This window comes from Prunus dulcis, chromosome 6 (genome assembly GCF_902201215.1).
Source record: "Prunus dulcis chromosome 6, ALMONDv2, whole genome shotgun sequence".
Taxonomy (NCBI): Eukaryota; Viridiplantae; Streptophyta; class Magnoliopsida; order Rosales; family Rosaceae; genus Prunus; species Prunus dulcis.
In genome coordinates this window covers 10,294,793-10,314,962 of record NC_047655.1, presented here as the reverse complement: position 1 = coordinate 10,314,962, position 20,170 = coordinate 10,294,793, and the positions used below count along the sequence as shown (strand labels likewise).

The 20,170-nt window shown below is 36.3% G+C and overlaps 1 protein-coding gene across 1 annotated transcript; it reads left to right on the top strand.

Annotated features, from left to right (window-relative positions):
- Positions 1–2,287: 2,287 nt before the first annotated feature.
- Positions 2,288–5,813, top strand: LOC117632005 (putative disease resistance RPP13-like protein 1). The gene is made up of 2 exons (XM_034365365.1): positions 2,288–4,143; positions 4,351–5,813. Exons 1-2 carry the CDS (start codon positions 2,396–2,398, stop codon positions 5,669–5,671), a joined length of 3,069 nt encoding a protein of 1,022 aa, XP_034221256.1. The 5' UTR covers positions 2,288–2,395; the 3' UTR covers positions 5,672–5,813.
- Positions 5,814–20,170: the final 14,357 nt, after the last annotated feature.

The following is a 20,170-nucleotide window of genomic DNA, read 5'->3' as shown; positions in this document are numbered from 1 at the left end:
TCCAATAACCTTTTTTTTCAGTGTTGAAAGCACAGCATACACACCTCGATCACCATAAAAAATAAATAAATAAATTGATATAGATATCTTTCATGCATGAAGTTTGTTGAAACATATTAAGGGGAGGTGTCTTATTGTCTTCTTTTCTCTAATAAAGAAGCATCTCACTGTAAAATACGTATGGATGAAATAGCATCCAAGCGACCCAAGAACCCAAAAAAAAGAAAAGAAAAAAAAGAAGAAAATGCGCTATATTAACTAATTTCCATAACACTATTCTGGCTACACACATTATTGTTTTTTAAAGATTCCAATAGTTCTAAAACGTACTGCAGAAGCTTGCAGCAACCACCAAGTCTAAATTAAACTCGTGAATCATTCAACTTTAAATTTACCTGTAGGTGAGAGAGGTCTAATGTCTGTTCACACAATCACAGGTCACCAAACAATAGTTTGGGGTTCAAATTAATCATTGTACTGTATGATCAAAAGAAAGCACATGAAACAAGTTACACCAACCTGGAAAGCGGTGTTGTCTCGAGCACAGAAATCTCTTTAAGATCTTATATGTTCTAAAGCAAAGAAGATACACAAATTCATTGTGTTCATTTACTCTTTTCTGTGAATCAAAATATAGAGGGACTCAAATTTCCTATTAGAGTCGTCTCGTTTTCAGCTACCTAGAATTAGAAATTAGTTTGTAAATTGTAAAGCCAGAAGCCACTTCTCTGTAGGTTGTTCCTCATCCTCCTTTGGATTGACGGAATATGACAGTTTTATCTGGACGTCTTCTGAAGAAAAAGAAATTAGTTTGTAAATTGTAACATTCCAGAATTTCATAGTATTTAGTTACAAATTTTCTTTCACCTTTTAATGCGTTTTGTTTATAATCTGTTATCTTTGCTTGCTTAGTATGGACCCATGAATTTGTGATGGATGCATGGTGAAGCCATGAATTTCTACAACCTAGTCCTTGTAACTGCAATTTGTGATGGATGCATGGGGGCTAGAGTAACTGCAAAATATACGTCTTGGCAATTTTCTTACCCAAAACCTAGTCCTTGTAATCATTAGGATCGGTCGAGTCAAGTCTAAAGTGTTGTTCAAGTTCAAGGTTTGATGGTTGGAGTTTGGGGTTAAAGACAGAGCCTCAGTGAAATAAATAAGTCACATTTCACCACTAGGACTTTTTGCAATGAGCAGGGTGTGCCCCAAAGGTCTTCTGATATGGGGCTTGTCAAAGCAAAAAATTGCCCTTCAGCTAGATCTTTTCTTGTGTTTCAATCATTTGATGAGCTTTTTTCTTAGACGTATCAAATTGATGGATAAGCCTCGTCCACCTTCTGTCCACGAGTGGTTGATTGGAAAGCTATTGAAAAGTAATGCAGAACTGAGAAAGCATCTCAGGACTCTTTTCATACAAATATTATTATTTTATCTAACTCTAAACTTTTATTTGGGTGTTACATGTTAGTCATCAACAATTGTTTTGGTGTGATAGTTTCTTCATGGATGCGCCGTGGCCAGGAAATCAGTGGCTTCTGTCCCAATTTCTTGTAGTTCTGTAAGTTTCCTTTATTCTTTGAAGTTTCCTTCAAATGTATATAAAATAAAGAAGAAGAAAATTTACTGTTTTTGGTGAACTACATATACGTTTTACTTGATTTGTAGATAGTTGATATTATTTAGCTATCAAGGGCACTACTTGCAATATTCTGTTAATTGGCATATGACTTTGGTGCCACTAGTTCATTTTCTTTTGTTGTTGTGCCTCTAATTCAATGGACAGCGACTGATAAGGTAATAATTAATGCAGGGGAAACTTGTTCATACCACAAGATGTTTGATTTTCCATTTTCTTTTTCCTCACCGTCAGGGTCTTTGATAGCTATTCCCTGTGTAAAATTTCCCATCTGCTTCATCAAAAGTCCATGCAAGGAAAATATGAAAATCCTGCATGAGAATGACAACTACTTATATTCATTATATTACTGACATAAGCATATGAAATTGAACAATTCGGCAACTAACCATAATATACCTTGCATTTTATTACAGTAAGATGACAAGTACTAAAACCACGTTGTTGTTACGTGCACTCAATTGTTTCCTCTTCTTTCATTTTCCTAGCAGCTTCTATTGAAATTGAAGGTTGGATTTTGTCTTTCATGCTCAGCCAGTTTTATTATTCAAGGCCATCATATTTGTTTTTTCTTCTATTTCTTAGTACATTCTCCCCAACTCTCAAATCCATTTGTAAAGAAGAAATACTGGCTTCGGAGCTGATTAGTGGACCTTTTCTAAGAGCATAACATAACTAATAAAAAGCTTTCAAGGGCCAGGGGATTAAGTACCTTTCTGCTCATCTTTCCGCTTCCAGTCTAATTAAGAAATCATGGTTCCAGAAGTAGTGGCTGGAGCGTTTCTATCCTCTTTTCTCTCTGTTCTGTTTCATAGGATGTCTTCCCGTCAGGTTCTTGACTTCATTAGGGGACGGAAAAAAACCAACAAGCTGCTTGGGATGTTGAAAATAAAGCTGAGATCAGTTAATGCATTGCTAGATGATGCAGAGGAGAAGCAAATCAGAAACACAGCAGTGGGAGAGTGGCTTGACGAGCTCAAAGATGCTGTCTATGAGGTAGATGACCTGCTGGACGAGATCAACATTAAAGCTCTGCGATGCAATCTGGAAGCTAAATCCGGAAGCAGCAGCACAAGTAAGATTACAATCCTAAATTCCACTTCCTTTGATGAGATTGAAAATGCTATCGGACCCAGGATAGGGGAGATTCTTGACAGATTAGAACTTATTCTAAAAGAGAGAGTTGTGCTGTGCATTAAAACAAGTGTTAAAGGTAGACAACAAGCCACATTACCTACAACATCTTTGGTAGAAGACAACAGTGTGTATGGAAGGGATAAGGACAAAGATACTATTATCGAATTATTGCTATCGAATGATGGAGAGAATAAAAAGATAAGTATTATTCCTATTGTGGGCATGGGTGGGATTGGAAAGACCACCCTTGCTCAACTGGTATACAAAGATCTTAGAGTGAAGCAACATTTTGACCTCCAAGTATGGGTTTGTGTTTCAGAAGAGTTTGATGTTGTTCGAATAACGCAGATAATTTATGGGGCAGTTAGTTCACAAACTTGTGACATGACAGACCTCAACCTACTTCAAGTTAAACTCCAAGAGGCTTTGACAGGGAAGAAGTTTCTCTTTGTTTGTGATGATGTTTGGAATGAGAATTATATCCAGTGGGATTTGTTAAGGCGTCCCTTTGAGTCTGGAGCACATGGAAGTAAGATCATCGTCACAACTCGCAATGAAGGTGTTGCATCTATTATGGGTACTCTTCCAACTCACCATCTCATGGAAATATCTGACGATAATTGTTGGTTATTATTTGCAAAACATGCCTTCAAAATTGAAGGTCTTAATGAAAATTCAAAACTGGAAGTGATTGGAAGAGAAATTGTTAAGAAGTGTAAAGGCCTTCCTTTAGCCGCAAAAGCACTTGGGGGTCTCTTACGCTCCAAGGCAAATGAGGATGAATGGAAAAATATATTGAAAAGTGACATATGGGAGTTGTTAGACAAGGACGTTAACATTCTTCCAGCTCTATGGTTGAGCTATCATTATCTACCTCCGCATCTTAAGCGTTGCTTTGCTTATTGTTCCTTATTTCCGAAAGATCACAACTTTAAAAAATCGAAATTGGTTATGTTGTGGATGGCTGAAGATCTCTTACAACCTCGAAAAAAGAAAATGGCGGAAGAAGTTGGAGAGGAGTACTTTGATGATCTCGTCTCACGGTCATTTTTTCAACAGTCATCAAGTGTTCAATCGTTTTTTACCATGCATGACCTTATCAATGATCTAGCAAAGTTTGTGTCGGGAAAATTCTGTGTTAGGTTGGAGGACAGTGACTCACTCAATACCGCGATTAAAACCCGTCATCTTTCATTTATGAAAAAAACAGATTGTCATGCCTACGAGAAATTTGACGATTTGAAGTATTTGCACACCTTCCTACCATTATCATTGCTACCTATATGGGCAGGAAAATTTCGAATGCTGGACCTACATCATCTATTGCATACATTACAATATGTAAGAGTTCTCAACTTATCAAGGTATGATATTAGGGAACTACCTGATTCCATTAGCAACTTGATACATCTACGGTATTTGGATATGTCGTATACTTTGATTCAAAAGTTACCAGATTCTGTGTGCATTTTGTATAATTTACAGACGTTATTGTTATCATGGTGTCTTGCTCTTGCTGAGTTGCCAACTGACTTGGGAAAACTAATAAACCTTCGTCATCTTGATATAAGAGGTACAAAGTTAGAAAAGATGCCACCAAAGATGGGCGAACTGAAAGATCTCCAAACGTTAAGTGACTTTGTCTTGGACAAAGATCATGGCGATGACATCACTGAGCTAAAGGAATTTCAACATTTGCATGGAACACTTCGTATTGCTGGCCTTCAGAATATTGTTCATGCCGAGGATGCTTTAAAGTCCAATATGAGGGAGAAGGAGCATTTGAATGAACTAATTTTGCAATGGGGATGCAATAGTAACGATTCAGAAAAAGATAGGCAGGTGCTCAACAACCTCCAGCCCCATACAAACCTAAAAGAACTCACAATTTGTTCTTATGGGAGCACCAGCTTTTCGAGGTGGCTAGTACATTGTTCCTCTAATCTTGTTTGTCTTCGACTCAAGCGATGTGAAAATATTTTACTCCTGCCACCATTGGGACAGCTACCCTTACTCAAAGAGCTTGAAATTGATGGGTTAAATGGAGTGGTGTCGATTGACAATGAGTTTTATGCTGATGATACTTGTGCAATTAAGCCATCATTTCAATGTCTTCAAATGTTGAAAATAAAAAATATGTTGGAATGGGAAAAGTGGTCTTATGAAGGTGGAGGTTTTCCTAATCTTCGTGAGCTTCGTCTGCTGAAGTGTCCCAAGCTAACCGGTATATTAACGTTAGACTACTTCCCAAGGCTTAATATGCTCAAGTTATGTGGAGCCGGTCTAGAATCCGTCACTAATATTTCACAGGAGCTCATCTTGACAGACTTAACAGAGATATATATCGATGAATGTAAGAAATTGAGGTCATTGCCAGAGCAGATGCAGGCCCTTCTCCCATCTCTCCAGTCTATGTCCATAGAGAACTGCCCAGAAATGCACTCATTTTTTGAAGGTGGATTACCTTCAAAGTTAAAATCTGTTTCCATCCGTTCTTGCAAAAAGCTCATTGCAAACCGTGTGCAGTGGAGTCTACCAAGACTCACCTCTCTCAGACACTTGACAGTCAGCTTCGAAGAATGCGAAGCAGTAGATTCATTTCCGGAAGAAGGGCTGCTGCCTTTCAGTCTTACTTCTCTATGGATCTCCAGTCTTTTGAATCTTAGGACCATTGAAGGCGAGTTGACACACCTGACCTCTCTTCAAGAGTTGACAATACAGATGTGCCCTGAGCTGCAGTGCTTGCCAGATGAAGGGCTACAGACTTCTCTCTCTCATCTACAAATCTCGGAATGTCCTTTGTTAAAGCAACGGTGCCAACGAGAGACAGGGGAAGACTGGCCCAAGATTGCTCACATCAACAACATAGAGATCGATGGGAAACAAATATGATTTTGCAATGTCTTGATGCACGGGTTCTTCTAGTTCTCCTAATGGTAATTATTCAATTCTCTCTGGGGTTCTTCTAGTTCTGCAGTCTGTACTTCTAAGTTTAATTTCAGTAGTGAATATAGTGGTGTTTACTTCTTTGTCACTGTGAAACATATTGATACTCTATATTTTCTTAAGCCAATTTCCTCCCATCTACTTTTTATAATATTCCTGCCATTGATTTTCTGTTTTATTAACGTTTGCATGGTAATGCTCAATACATGCATCCCGGCATATTGGTCACTGAGTTTAAATCTAGCATGTGTATGTCATAAGTCATTTAGTTTTTACAGATTGCTATCCAAGTTGGGGGCATTTAATCATCACAAAGAGCAATTCAAAAATTCTAATTGCAAATGACTCCAAACATTGGATGTCTTACTATCAGTGTCTTCAAAACGTTCAATTCTAAACGTTTAAATACCTCATAATGATGTTTGTTCTTCTTTATGAAAATATGAGACCTGTTTAAATACCTCATAATGATTAATGAGCTAATTTAAGCTCCTGATCCGAAATTGTCAATGTTGCCTTTTTGGCATATCTGAATCTATTGTGGAAAGCTGCAATTGTAAGCTCCTTGCATTGAGCTGAAAAGATTGTGGATTTCGAAATAAATTTTCTGTTCTTTATATGATGAAGAAGGAGCCTTTGAATGGACTAATTTTGCAATGGGGATGCAATAGTAAAGACTCATTTGACCCTAATTGAGTGATCAAATGATATCGAATTCATGTGATTTCATTTTGCAGAGCTGATTTTCGAATGAATATCTATAAAATAGATGGCTTGTATTAGTGAAATACAATACGGAGTGGGCCCTATAAAGGTGTCCCTCAAATAAGTTATTTAAAGGATCCATCAACTGAAGTTATATATATTAACAAATTTTTCATTAACGGTCCAAACCATATATATATATATCAGTCCCCTTCTATTGGGGGATCCCCAAATAATTTTATTTGAAGGACGCCCTTTAGGGTACCCTACAATTTTTTTCCCAATAATCTAAACAATCTATTTTTTAGGTCTTCATTCATAGATCATCCTTACAAAAAATTAGACAAATCGGACGCCATTTCGACATCCAATTGTGTCTTACAAAATCAATGAACACGGTACTTCAAGAAAGTACTAAAATTTCAATAACTCAATTGAGTGATATCGGATTCAAGTGATTTTTTGTAGAGATGATCTTTGAATTAGTCTCTACAAAATAAACAGTTTGGATTAGTGAAATACAATCCGGAGTATGGCCTACAAGGGGTATCCCTCAATGGAAGCTCTCTGTATATATATACACTTTAATGGACTAACAATATTTTACACCATCGTGGTTTAGGTGCCATATCGAAATGAGCCATGAGGTTTCAATTTCATCAATTTGATACCCAATTTTTCAAAATCTAACCAATTTACACTGTCCGTTAGATTGACTCTAGTGAGATGTTACATGCTGATGTGGCAACTAGGACCACTCTTTGTAAAAGGGTTAAAAGAAAAAGAAAATCACAAATTTGAAGAAAGAAAAAAAAAACACCCCAGCCCCTCTTCTTTGACCAACACAGCCGCGCGTCCCCCAGCCCCTCCTCCGGAAGGGGATTGATCTTGTTTGGCTGGATCAAATAGTAATCAGGAAAGTTTTTGTATTAATTCACAAATATTTTAAACTTATGGGTCTTTTTTCTTTGTTAAGAAAGATGTTACAGGAAGTTTCCTCTTTCACCAAAATAAACAAAAATATATACGTAATGTATTTATCAATTATAAAATAAATACGGAAATACATATTGAAACTTCCTTCTTTTCCTTTTTTTTTTAAACTGAAAACAAGTAATAGCAGATAATTGAAGTTGATCTCCTATTCTATATCTCATGCATGCAATCGAGTAAGTATGTTAGTCAACCTTTCTAGTTTCAAATTACAAAACTAATTAAATATCGAAAGTATTGGGAAACTAGTTTTCTAAAGTCCTATATATATAGGAGCATAGTGCAAACCCTTTATCACAACAGTTCTCTTGCATACAATTAAGGTGTGCTAACTCAACCTCAAATCTTCAAAGATGGTGGACTTTGCATTGCCTGAGGATCTGAAGATGAAAATAGTAGAGTTAGTGGGTTCCAATGTGAAACCGACGCTGGTTCGCGATTTGACGTTTTGTGAGCACGATTTTGGCAATCGTTTGGTGCTTGTGCTACCTGAGTCTTTGTCTGGCGTGCCAATCAATCTGAAGAAAAGGTAGTCGCTTACCGTACGGATGATCGGACCTTCGCTTAATGTGTTTGATATGACTCTTAGTAGGAGTGCAGATGGTGGACATGTGTTTTAAAAGATTGGAACTCAGTGATGCAAACAGAGAATTTTAAAAAAGGAGACACTGTGTATCTATGGTCCTTCAAAGACCCTGACGACATTCTTTGGTTTGTTATGCATGCATAAAAGATCTACAGTTAATTAGCTAGGGCTGATTATTATTTTTTATTATTAGGGTTTGATATATTGCTTACCAGAGTTATGTGGGGGCTTTTTCTTGTTTTTTCTTCTTCCTATTAAATAATCAAGGGAGCTAGGTAGGGATGAGTTATCAATCATCCTTTGTTAATTGTTACTCTTTGGTTCTTCAATATTAAGTGTTAGTATTGTTATCTAACTTTCTACTAATTTTCTATAAACTGTTACAATAAGTTTTAGCTTCCATTCCAGTAACTTTTTTTTTTAAATGTTGAAGTTTTGTTGAACATATTAAGGAAGGTGTCTTATTGTCTTCTTTTCCCTAATAAAGAAACATTTCACTGTAGCATTCTAGCGACCCGAAAAAAAAAAGAAAAAAGAAAAGAAAATATGCGCTATATTAACTAATTTCCTTAATAATATTCTGACATGAAAAGTAATTTAACAAATCCAATGATCACTGAATTTTGAAGTCCAATAATAGACTTAAAATATCAAAAGCTAGACGCATATATACACACCTCACTTAGAAATATATACGATTTATTGTACGGACTGAGGAGAAGAGTGAATTGTGCATGAAAAATTTGTTGGCGTGACTTGTGGATATTGACTTACTTTCCTTACACACCAAGAATTCATATTATAATTGTAATTGATTTACTTTAATTCCTGATTTCTTACTGCAAATAGATGTAGGAATTTATTATTACTTGCTCATTCAGGTTTCGTTGTATTATAAATATGACCTCCTACAAGGAGAAGAAAACACAGAAAATTCCCACAAACAAATATTCTCTCATAGTTTTCATATTTTAGCATGGTATCAGAGCCTAGTTCGATCTAGGGACCTGTGCTTGTGTTCTTCTTGAAATTTAAGTGCTCTTCTCCCCCCTTGAGAGGGGGGAGGGGGAGTGAAAGGGATCTGTTTATTGACCTATCCCAATTACCTTGACATATTTCCATGAAGATGTTGCTTATTTCTTGACTCCGACGACCCCTTCTCTTCAAATGGAGAGGAGGATTGAAGAGAAGTTGTGTCTGAGTGAATTAGCTAAAGTTTATATGGAAGAATTTATTGTTGCCATTGTCTCTACTGCCGTGCTCATGGGGTTTTGGTGTTCTGCCTTACCTATTGCCGTGCTCACATGGTTTCTGTGTTCTGCCTTACCAATTGCTGTGCTCACACAGTTTCTGTGTCCTGCCTTACCTACTGCCGTGCTCACAGGGTTTGTGTTCTGCCTTATCTACAGCCGTGCTCACAGGGTTTCTGTGTTTTGCTATGTGCCCTATTTTTTAGGGTTTGCTCTTGTGTTTCCGCTGTGAACTTTGTTTTAGTTTGTCACTTGTTTCACTCGTGGTTGACTAAAAGATCTTCTCTACAATTGGTGCTTCTCAAGTATGGTGTCCTGTGACTCGCTTGTCAAGTTGGGCCTGCGAAATATCTTTGCCCAACTTGAGGGGGAGTGTTGGCGAGTCCTTATTTCATAAGAATTTTGGTTACTTACCAATTATATTTTGTCCTATTGTAATAGAGATTATTTTATTTAGTGTTATGGGGGTTGATGATTTTTTCAACCCTCATGGAGGTAGCACCAGCGACTCATTCTCTCATTCTCCACCAACCATCGTTGAGTTGAGTGCCCAGATGGCTCTGCTCCTACAGATGCAGACTTTGACCCCGAACCCGATCCAGAATCAGGATCCTCTTTTGACAACCCCGACTATGACGACGACGACCCCGACGACCTCCTCTATGACGACGACGACCTCGACCTCGACTCCGAAGACGACCCTGACCCCGACCCCGACTCCGAAGACGACCCCGACCCCGACCCCGACTATGACGACGACGACCCCGACCCGACTCCGAAGACGACCCCGACCCCGACCCGACTCCGAAGACTACCCCGACCCCCACTCCGATGATGACCCCAACCCCGAATTTGTCTCTGATTCAGACCCTGATCCCGATTTCGACTCCGACTCCGGCCTCGACTCAGGCTCAGATTCCGATCCCAATTCCTACTCAACCTGTATCCTATGCATCTTCCGCTGCACAGATTATGACTTCTCGACTAACGACCCCGACACATGGACCAGATTGCGCATTTTGTGAAATCCGAGGATCAATTGGCGGATATTTTGACAAAGGCGATTTCCAGTAAAGCATTCCACAATTCACTAGATCAATTGGGCATTGGAGACATCTATGCACCAACGTGAGGGGGAGTGTTGGCGTGACTTGTGGATATTGACTTACTTTCCTTACACACCAAGAATTCCTATTATAATTGTAATTGATTTACTTTAATTCCTGATTTCCTACTGCAAATAGATTTAGGAATTTATTATTTACTTGCCCATTCAGGTTTCGTTGTATTATAAATATGACCTCCTACAAGGAGAAGAATACACAGAAAATTCCCACAAACAAATATTCTCTCATAATTTTCATATTTTAGCAAAATTCATAAGCTCACAGCCAATAAACAACTTCAAGCCTCTGCTTCATATATCTGCTGTGTCTCCAAAAATCATGCCTAGAGAGGTATGTTCTCTGTTATATTATATTGTTCCAAGAATTCTCTATGTAACGCAAACTGAAAATGACTATTCAATACAACTAGGGAGAGAAAGACCAAGAGAGAGCATTACCTACTTCTTTTTCTCTTTCTTTTAGATATAAATCTCCCCAATCTTATTCCTAATAAAAACGGGGTTAGGCTAGATGACTCACTTCTGAAGAATTGTTGAATTGAAAGGTTGATGGCGGGTATTGAGAGTGTTTGTCCCACATTAAAAAGTTAAGGGACCTAGTATGAATTTATAAGGAGTTTGGCTATTCCTCCCATTGCTAATTGGTTTTGAGATGGAAGAGTGGGACGGAAGAGTTGTTGCACTCCCTCCACATTGCTGATTCTTTTTCCTTTTTCTTTTTAATACCTACAAGGACATTTTGGCAACATTAAAAATAGAGAATATTATATGTTTTTTTATTTTTCTACAAGAAGAATTTATTTCTTTATTTATACATTTATTTCTTTTTTCGTTGTTAAGAAAGATGTTGGGAACATGGGTCTTGCATGTGTCTTGTGTTCTCTAACGCAATGGGGGACATTAGGGACTCAAAATGGAAGCACGCATACTATTTTGTCCCAATAAGTTTGGTTGGTTCACAGAATGGATTTGAGGGGAAATCATTTCTCATGTCATTTCCCAAAGAATGGGAATGAAAGATTCATTTTCCACGTTTGGTAATGTCGAGAAAGTTACCGGGAAATTTCACTTTGTTTTCTTTCTCATGTTTGTTTTGAGTAGGAATGGAAAACAAAGTTTGTATTATTTTCCAATTATACCCATATTAAATCAAATAAAAAAAGAATGCATTTAATGATACGTTGTAATTATAAATTGTTCATAGGGACAAAATAGTCATGAAAATTGTGCATTGAATGTTGGCTCATTTTCCCAAACTTTCCCATGAGAAGGGAAAACAAAACCCAAGTTAAGAGGAGGGCTTCACTTTCCCCACTACTTTCTCATGTGCTAGGCAACCATTTCCCATGCCTGAACTTACCAAACATAAGAAAGCAATTGAATTCTCATTCCCAAGCCTCCTTTCCTATGAACCAAATGGGGCCTAAGAACATTTCAATACTTATCTATTAAAAAAAATTATATGTTGGGGTTGCCGTAGAGTGGGTGAGTTGTCAGGTTGTAGATGGTTGCTGGGTTATTTGATTTTCATTTAATTTTTTTTATTTATTTTAAATATTTATATTGAAGTTAATTATTTTTAACTTAACATTAAATATTTCTTAACGAAGCAAACTCACGGAATGAGCATTAGACTGATTTGTTAACTACTGCAAATTCAGTGACGAAATCGAAAAAATTGAAATAACGGTGACCAAATTTGATTTCGAGCCAAAATCCAGAGTGACAAAAAATGTAATTAACCCTACTTATAAGAATAATGCTACTCTTACCACATTTGTTTACAACATCTTTATACCATCTTATGTGGCAGTTGAGGTGGACAGCCACATCAATTAAAATTATTTAATATATTTTCTTTTCTTTTATGATTTATTCCAATATTTATTTTTCTAATTGTCTTAATTAAAATACACTTCATTGATTTAATTGATGTGACATATAATATGGATATGCCACATCATGTGGTATAGAAATGTGGGATCAAAATGTGGTAAGTGTAGCATTACTCTACTTATAAATTACAAGAATTGTAAATATTTAGTGCATAAGTTACATGAAATTCAAAGAGTGAAGTAATAAAGACTAATGCACTAAATAGGGATAAAATGTGATGCAGCTCACAAGTAAGAATATGAGGGTCGGTCCATTAATTTTAGAGGCCCTTAGCAAAAATGAAAAATGAGACCTTTTTTGTTTAACACTTACCTCATTTTGAAAAAAAAATTATAAGAAAAGGTTTCAAACTTAGATGGTAAGTAGGTTTCTTTTAAGTTTTTTTTTTTTTTTTTTTTTAAAGGCCCATTATATGAAAGATAAAGAAAAAGACCCAAAAAAGCATTAGTTTCAACACATAAAAGATGTTTTTTGCTAGTATATTTAGTGGACTGGAGGTGTGTAGGAAACCCAATTTTTTTAAGGGCCCTATGCGATCGCCCAGTAAGCGCACCCTGTGGGCCGAGCTTGATCTGACTCATTAGCTCACTAAGTCAGCCCCGGAACAAAAAGAGCATAATTAAAGTTGGACCTGGCACGTCTTATATTTTTGGGCAAATAAGGCCAAGGTAATGCGGTCATCTGGAGCCCACCGTTATAGCCCATGCTTACCAAGACCCAGTGGGCTAACCCATTTCTATCTCATTTACTATTTTATATTTGTTTTTAGAGAAAAAGTATTACATAATATTATTATTATATAATCTTAAAATTTAACCCTTTTTTCCTTTCTAATAATAAAATTTTAAAATATCTTTTTTATAAATAAAATAATAATTTTGTTATTGAAGCTTCAACTTTTTAAACCCAAACAATAGCCTAATCATCATCTTCTCTTTGAAAAATATATATATATAAAACTCCCTAACAACGGTTCAAATGTCTAAAAAGTACTACCATATTGAATTAATTTGTTCCGGTCCAATCGAGTTACATGTTATAGTAAGTTGATCCTTATTTAGAAGCTTCATATTATTTTACAAGTTCTATTCCAACTTTACCCTTATAGCACGGTCATCATTACACTTGGCAATATTGTACATGACCTGTTAACACAACACGAATTCCCACGAAAATTTCAATATTCGAGTCCGAGTTATCATGTCGTACTGATATTATGTTGACTTGTTAGCCACACGTTAAGCTAACGAATCGAGTAGTGTAAATTCGCGAATACCCCTTAATTCATTAAATTCAGGGTCATTTTTTTAAATTTAAATTTCTTTTTTTTTTCTTTTTTTCCTTTCTTCTCTTCCTCCCTCATTCCCCCAACTCTCCCACTGTCTTTCTCTTTGTAAGTTTCTTCTCTTTTCATTATTTTTCTACGAAACCGAACATGGCTTTCTTTTTCTATTCTTCTCTTCCTCTCTCTCACTATGCCACCCTCTCTCTCTCTCTCTCTCCTCCTCTTTCAGCGAACCCTCTGTCTCACTGGTTGTGTCATTAATGGAGGTTTATGGATTGGAGAAGAAGCAGAGGAAAGAGGAAGAGGGGGGGCTGCACAGTGGTTATGTACACGGTTTTTTTTATTTAGTTTTTCTTTTTTTTTTAAATTCTTAACGAGTGAAACGTCGTGTCGTGTGATTCGCAAATTGTAACGGGTCGTGTTCTTGTTTGACATTTTCCACCTGTTTTCTTATCGTGTCAACCGGTATATAAAAACACACACACAATTTCACCACACCATCGACAAGTCTAGGGGGAAAAACAATCCAACATGGGGACTGTTTTGACTATACCACAAGCCAGCAACACATTGGTCCTATGACTAGGAACGAGCAGTCCAACCAAGGAATTATTCTTCCACAACACACACGTCGGAATCCTGCATCGCACGTGAGGCTGAACCAAGCCTTACTCATGCAAACTGCCCCGACCGAGGGCCTACAACACACCCTGCTAAGGGTGCCCGTCTCTCATCACACACCCAGAATCCTGCATCACACGTATGGGTAACATCCATATTCAAACATGGGAGGTACATATAGTGATGCAATCCAAAATTCAATATTTCAAAACCATATCCCAATAAATCCATACTAGAGAAAACACCAACTCATAATCACATCCGATATCCATATAGACCAAAATACAATATTCAAAATCCATGAACATATCCAATATCCTCATAATTCAAAACCCAAATCCGTATACTTAATAAAATAAAATAATAATAATAAGCATGGAAAATCCCATATGACATTGTAAAAGCTTATATAAAACTGCTAGGAAATTCCATAACCTCATTAAACCAAAATAAATCAATTTACAAACAAATCATGTTCTATACAACATATCCAAAAATCGTGGCCATGCAACATGTTTAGACTTCTCGGAAGTGTCGCAACAGAAACAAGTTTCTTGTTTCCAAATGTTGTTTTGGTGAACTATTGAGTTGTTTCAAAGTTATGTGGAATTGTGAACCTATAGGAATTTCCGTGTCTTCCGAAATCGTCTTGGCCCTTAGAACACTTGGCACGACCTCGGAATGTTTTCCTTAAGGTTGTGTACACACTTTGAATTTTGAGAACTAGAGTTTTGAGTTAAAGTTTGTTGTAGGGTACTTATATTAAATAAATCCTTCCATTTCTCAAATAGGTATTCAGTCTTCACACACTCCACAGAGTTGACAGGACCTGCCCCGGATTCCCATTGGAATTTGTGACGAACCATGTGCCCGTCCGACATCTTACCGATGTCGGACCCACTTTACTAAAATACCTTTTTTCCTTACTTAAAAAGAATAAGGCCTGAGACTGCTATCGAAATTTCGACAAAGTCTCCTATGTAATTGGAAGTTTCCCAATTTAACCGTACATGCAAACAAGCACATAAATAATCCTAACTTTTAGCATGCACAAGGTAAGACACACATGACAGTTAAGATTATTCAAATGGGCCTCAGGCCCTCTACCCAAACTTAAAAACAAGCATGTAGAGCAACGAAAGATTAAACTTACAACCCGGGAACAAAGAATGCAGATGATGTTAAAAGAAAGTCCCTAAGGTGCAGACTGTGGCGATGCCTCGACTTGGTGGTCTCGACCTTTGAGTAACTAGAGCCCAGGGGGCGCAAAACAGAAAATGTGAGTTGACAAAAACCAAGCTTTGAACATAAGTTATATTCAACCTCTTTGAGAGGATACAAGGATTTAATTAATAAAAGTACCCCACAACAAACTTTAACTCAAAACTCCAGTTCCCATGATTCAAAGTGTGTGCACGACCTTCAAGAAGTTCCTAGGGCCAATCCAGTACTTTCCAAGCATGAGACGGCCTCGGAAGAATCATGGTTAACCGAGCTGTCAAACTTCCCATACTGGTCAATTGGACCCACGACCTACGATTTTCGATCCCAAAGTTCCTATAGGTCCAACAAAGTCTACTAAACAAGTCCTTAAGATTTGGTCTCGATCGAGCAATTGAACCAAAGTCAATCACAAGATCGGACGGCGATTGGTTCACCTAACACTAGAATCATTGCTTTGGAGGATTCAGACCTTCAATTCTCAATCCGCAAGTTCCTACACGATCATGAGTTACGGGGAATAACATAATTGGCCCAAAAAAAACTCTCATCCAAAGGAAAGGCTGGAAATGATTTGATTGATGCGAGAGAGGAAAATATGGATCTGAGGTAGCTCAACGTTGATAAATGATTGTCACTCAATATCAAGTCAAACCATACTTTAGTCACTAAATGAGTGTCATGCTCTACATAATTTCTTGCATAGAAGAGATAGCGGATGGGATATCCATCCACCATCCACCCAAATACAATGAAATTAACCTCATGTGTAACTTTTTATTAGTAACAAGATTATCTTTTTAACAAGTAATAGGATTTTAAGTGATAGGATATAATTGATTACTTCAGCAAGAAACAGAAAAAAACATAAATAGAAAACAAAACCTTTTTAACAAGTAACAAGTAACCAGATTATCGTGTAAGCTGGTAATTGATTAATTCAGCAAGAAACAAAATTAGAAAACAAAATCTTTTTCTTCAATTCTCTCATATTCTTCTCATTCTCTTTAATGTTTTCATGGTATCAAGAGCCACAAGGCTAACGCTTCTTCTTCTTCGATCTTGATTCCGCTGTCGTCTTATCTGTCCATTCTTGCGCTATCTTCTTTCTACCTGTTCGCTTTTTCCCAAATTTCTAGCAATTTCTTCAATTTCTCATAAATTCTTGATTACAATGTTGACTGCTTCTCAGTTAGTTCTTGCTCAATCTCCGATTTCTTCTTTAATTCCTACTGTTGGTAATACAGTGACTGTAAAACTCGATGATACTAACTACGTTACTTGGAATTTCCAAATGGAGCTTTTGCTTCGCGGTCATGGCGTTCTAGGGTTTGTTGATGGTTCTATGCCATGTCCTGCTCAATTCACTAGTGCTGCTGAAAATCACACTGTCTCTGATGCCTACCAGGTTTGGAAAATCCATGATAATGCCTTGATGATCTTAAAAACTGCTACTTTGTCCTCCTCTGCAATTTCCTATGTAATTGGTAATCAAAGCTCTTGTGAAATGTGGCTCAATCTCAAGGAACGATTTGCAAGCATATCTCGGACAAGTATTTTCCAAATGAAAACCGATCTTCAGAATATTAAGAAGGGTCCTAAGTCTGTTGACCAATATCTTAAGAAGATTAACGATTCTAGGGATCAACTTTCTGTTGTTGGTGTCAACATCTCTGATGAAGTCAAACCATACTTAATTCACTAAATGAGTGTCATGCTCTACATAATTTCTTGCACATAAGAGATAACGGATGGGATATCCATCCACCATCCACCTAGATACAATGAAATTAACCTCATGCGTAACTTTTATTAGTAACAAGATTATCTTTTTGACAAGTAATAGGATTGTAATTAAGTGATAGAATATAAAGGCACTTGTACCTATTATAAGATGACAAGTGACTAATCTAGAATCCTTTACTCTTTCACAATAATCTGGATGCCTTAAGCTCATATCCCTCAGTAGTTTCGTATAGTTTTTGCCCAAATTTTATTTGTTTTCCCAATGAAGGGTTGCATGCACCCAACTTGACGAAGTTAGATTTCCATCGATGTCTAATGAGGTTACTACCAAAACAGATACACACCATTTTCCCATCTCTGAATACTACGTCCACATAAGATTGTCTAGACCTTCAATCATTTCCGAAAGGGGAATTTTCGTCAAAATTACAATCACTGGAGTTCTTTAATTGCAAAAACACTAGGTGCATATCCTATGCAGTGGGGTCTACGAGCACTCACCTCCCTAATACAGTTAAGTGTCAGCTTCGAATGATGTGAAGACATATTCATTTCCGGAGGAGGGGATGTTGGACACTACTCTCTACATGCACAATATTTTGAATCTTAAGACCATGGATAACAAGTGCTTTAGACACCTCACCTCTCTTAAGGACTTAATGATTCAGGCTTTCCCTGAGCTCTATTGATTGCCAAATGAAAGGCTCCTTGTTTCTCTCTCTAGTTTAGCAATTAATAGTTTTTCGAGCAAGGGTAAGAGTAGCCTAAGATTGCTCACATCCACAACATATGGGTCGACAACAAACGAATCTGATGTGGTCTCCCATGTCTTCTTCATGGGTCCGAGATTTTGTAATCGTAACTATTTGATTCTCTATCTGCTATTTAGTTTTGCAGTCTTTGTTTCGGTAGTGAATTTCAAAGTGCTTACTTCTAGATTTAATTTTACTTGATGAATGTGTTCTCTTAATCCTGATTTCCTCTAACTGTTTCTATAATGTGTTTATATTTGTTTAATATGATCCACTAAACTTTAGCAATGAATCTAAAGATTATCTCCTCTCAATAGATTCATGCCTCCCTTTTCTTTAGTAAATGATTCATGGTGATTGTTTAGTATCTTTGAGCTATTCCAAAAGAGGTAAAATCTTTATAAATTGTAAGAGCTTTCAGGCTACATCATTAGTATATAGGCTTGTTGTGTGCTGGCCATTGGTACATGATTATTAATGGGAAAGATGATTAGGGTTCGTAACTATATAATAGGTGGACTCAATTTCAATTATACATGATGAGTTCTTATTATTGGGCTTGGACTATTCCTACTTGTGTTGGGATTAGATTTTTTCATGATGGGTGGGAAACCTAATTGACATAGTGTATAAGTAAGGTCCCCTCACTAGCAGCCGCATTGTTTTATGCTATCTCCATTGTAATTGTAGCCATACATATTGAATAGTGAGGTAGACTATACTTCTGCTTCAAACATTCAGAATGTCTACCACTTCACTTGTTAGTATCTTTGTTTATTTATGGATTTATGTTTATTGGCATTTTCATAAACTATCATAAAAGGATTTTACTATCCATGATGATATTTTGTTGCAAATGACTGAAGGTGCAAGAAAAAAAATTTCCGATTTTTGTGAGTCCAAATCAATTCCAATATCTGAAAGTTTCGAAATCTAAAAATTTTGAAGAAAAAAATGAAATTAGAATGTATCTCAAGATTATGAAAACTTCCTAATTCTGAAATATATTGGGGTCTGAAGCTTATACTACACAAAATTACTAATTTCATGTTGGCTTAAAATTGACTAAATGACCAAATAGACATAGACGAGTAATTTCGAAAAGGATAACAACATGTAATAGTTTTTCGAGCTTTTCGTATGATTTTTCAATTTTGAGCCAATTAAATATTTTAAATAGATCTACATGTTCAAAATTTTCATATATTTTCCCAAATTTTTCACACAAAAATCCAAAATATTTAACTTTTAAAAAAAATTCAAAAATTTTAAAATTTCTGAGTTTTCTGAATTAGAATGGATGTTGAAATTCTGAAATTTTTTGGCCTTTGATTCCAATCCGATCCGTTTGAAAACCAACCCTAAATGACTCGCATGTTCTCATCATAATATTGTGATGGATAACTTCTTAATGCATCTGTTTATTCATATGCAACAGCATGATGAACTTGTTAATTTATACTCTTCACAACATGCTACGTTCTCTTAGTGTTTACAAATTTGTTGAACACATTTGCAAAAGAATATTTGTTGATCATTTTGGCATACGTCAAGATTTAAAATGTGTTTACCAACTTGATGATTTTGTTTTCGACCACGTGTTCTGTTTAGGTTTAATTTCTTACATCCTTGCATTTTAGACAACTTACATGCATTTAGAGGTTTTTAACTAGAGAGATTCACTATTACCCAATATATGGGCCCAAATTATTATAAAAAATATCCTATATAAAATGGATTTTAGAAACACGTCCAAAGCTCATTTATAACATAACAAAAAGACTTTCAACTTCCTATAAATTACAAAATTGTCATCGATTTCTTAAAACAAGCTCAACCCCAAAGCCTCATAAATAAAAAACCAAATACACTCAATAGGGCATCAAACTAATTTAATCATCAAAGTGAAATTCAATAGGACCATCTGTCATTTTTTGAGTTTTTTTATTGTTTGTTTATAGAAATTTAATGGCGTATGGTTTATTTATATCACTAGTGCTAAGAATTGGTATATAACTAAATATCTCTTTTAACTATCGGTTTCAAGCATCAAAATGTGTTGTTCAAATCCTGGTACTAATCACTCTTACCAAATTTGTTTGTCTATGTATCAATTCATAAATAGAGTCCAATACTATTCAGTATCGAACTTGTCATTTGGACAGGTTTCTCTGGTTGATTTCTTCATCATGGAACAAGTTAGACCATTTGAATAAATGAAGCAGTGATTGTCATTGAAAATCTAGTTGCAGATGGATAGCTAT